Source organism: Diaphorina citri, unplaced genomic scaffold, assembly GCF_000475195.1.
Source record: "Diaphorina citri unplaced genomic scaffold, Diaci psyllid genome assembly version 1.1 scaffold1314, whole genome shotgun sequence".
In the NCBI taxonomy this organism is placed as follows: domain Eukaryota; kingdom Metazoa; phylum Arthropoda; class Insecta; order Hemiptera; family Psyllidae; genus Diaphorina; species Diaphorina citri.
The window spans coordinates 97461-98433 of NW_007378743.1; the positions used below are offsets into that span (position 1 = coordinate 97461).

Sequence of the window (973 nt, forward strand, 5' to 3'; positions counted from 1 at the left end):
TTGGGGGCCTGTGGGTAAACACCTCAGAATGTGCTTCGAAAAGAGACTCCGCCCAGGGGGGAACTATAACTGACTCACTCGGAACCTGTAACTATGTACATATAACACACTTGGAACCTATAACTCTAACTCACTCACTCCTCACTCTTTAGAGGCAGATACACCTACGAGTATTTATAGGAAATCGAATTATTCTGGATGTTATGTTCAGTCGAAATTGTGTCCAAGCTTGTCCCTTGTTTTATCAATGTAATCCAGCGATGGCTTCAATCTCTACTGCTGCACCCTGTAGAAAAAATTAAAACAATGAATTATCTGTTCTAGGGTCCCTTGATTAAAAAAGAAATGGGTTATTAATTCGATATATCTTGGGGATAAAGAAGTCAGAAGAAAAAGAAAAAATCGGTATTTCCTCTTTTTTTTTTTAGTGGAAAAAAACATCTTTCATTGAGAACTTAACCCTTAAACCCCGACTTATTTTAGGAAAAATCTTTCAATTTTTCTGATCAGGCATTATTATTTGGGCTTTAAGTAAGACCTCTACAAAGTTTCATGTCCTCCTAGGACTCTAGGACTACTGAACAAAAATCGATCTGGAGACAAAACCAGACAAGTTAGCCAAGTGAATTTTACTGACGTCTTAGATCATTAGAGAAACATGTGAAAAACACTGGGAACGGAATTTTTTTCGATAGATCTGGAATGATATACCTATCCCATTTTCAAGATCATGTTTTTGTAGGACGTATTGGCCCTTTAGGGGTAAAAGGGTTAAGTTTGCTGCCCTCAATAACTTACCAGAGGTAATTTTCCTACTTGGAACGTACTGCGGGCAGGGTAGGGGGGTTTGAAGAACTGTCCATACACATTGTTGACCGTGGCGAAGTCATTGATATCGTTCAGCAGAATGGTTGTCTTCACTACGTGCTCGTAAGATCCTCCAGCCTGAAACCGGAGGTTTTAATTGTTTATT

At 39.0% G+C, this 973-nt stretch overlaps 1 protein-coding gene across 1 annotated transcript; it reads right to left on the bottom strand.

Annotated features, from left to right (window-relative positions):
* Nucleotides 1-48: 48 nt before the first annotated feature.
* Nucleotides 49-957, bottom strand: LOC103515295 (rutC family protein jhp_0879-like; the record flags this gene model as incomplete). The annotated part of the gene is made up of 2 exons (XM_026828035.1): nucleotides 49-286; nucleotides 799-957. Coding segments are annotated over 2 exons (201 nt in total), but the record flags the coding sequence as incomplete, so codon positions are not given.
* Nucleotides 958-973: the final 16 nt, after the last annotated feature.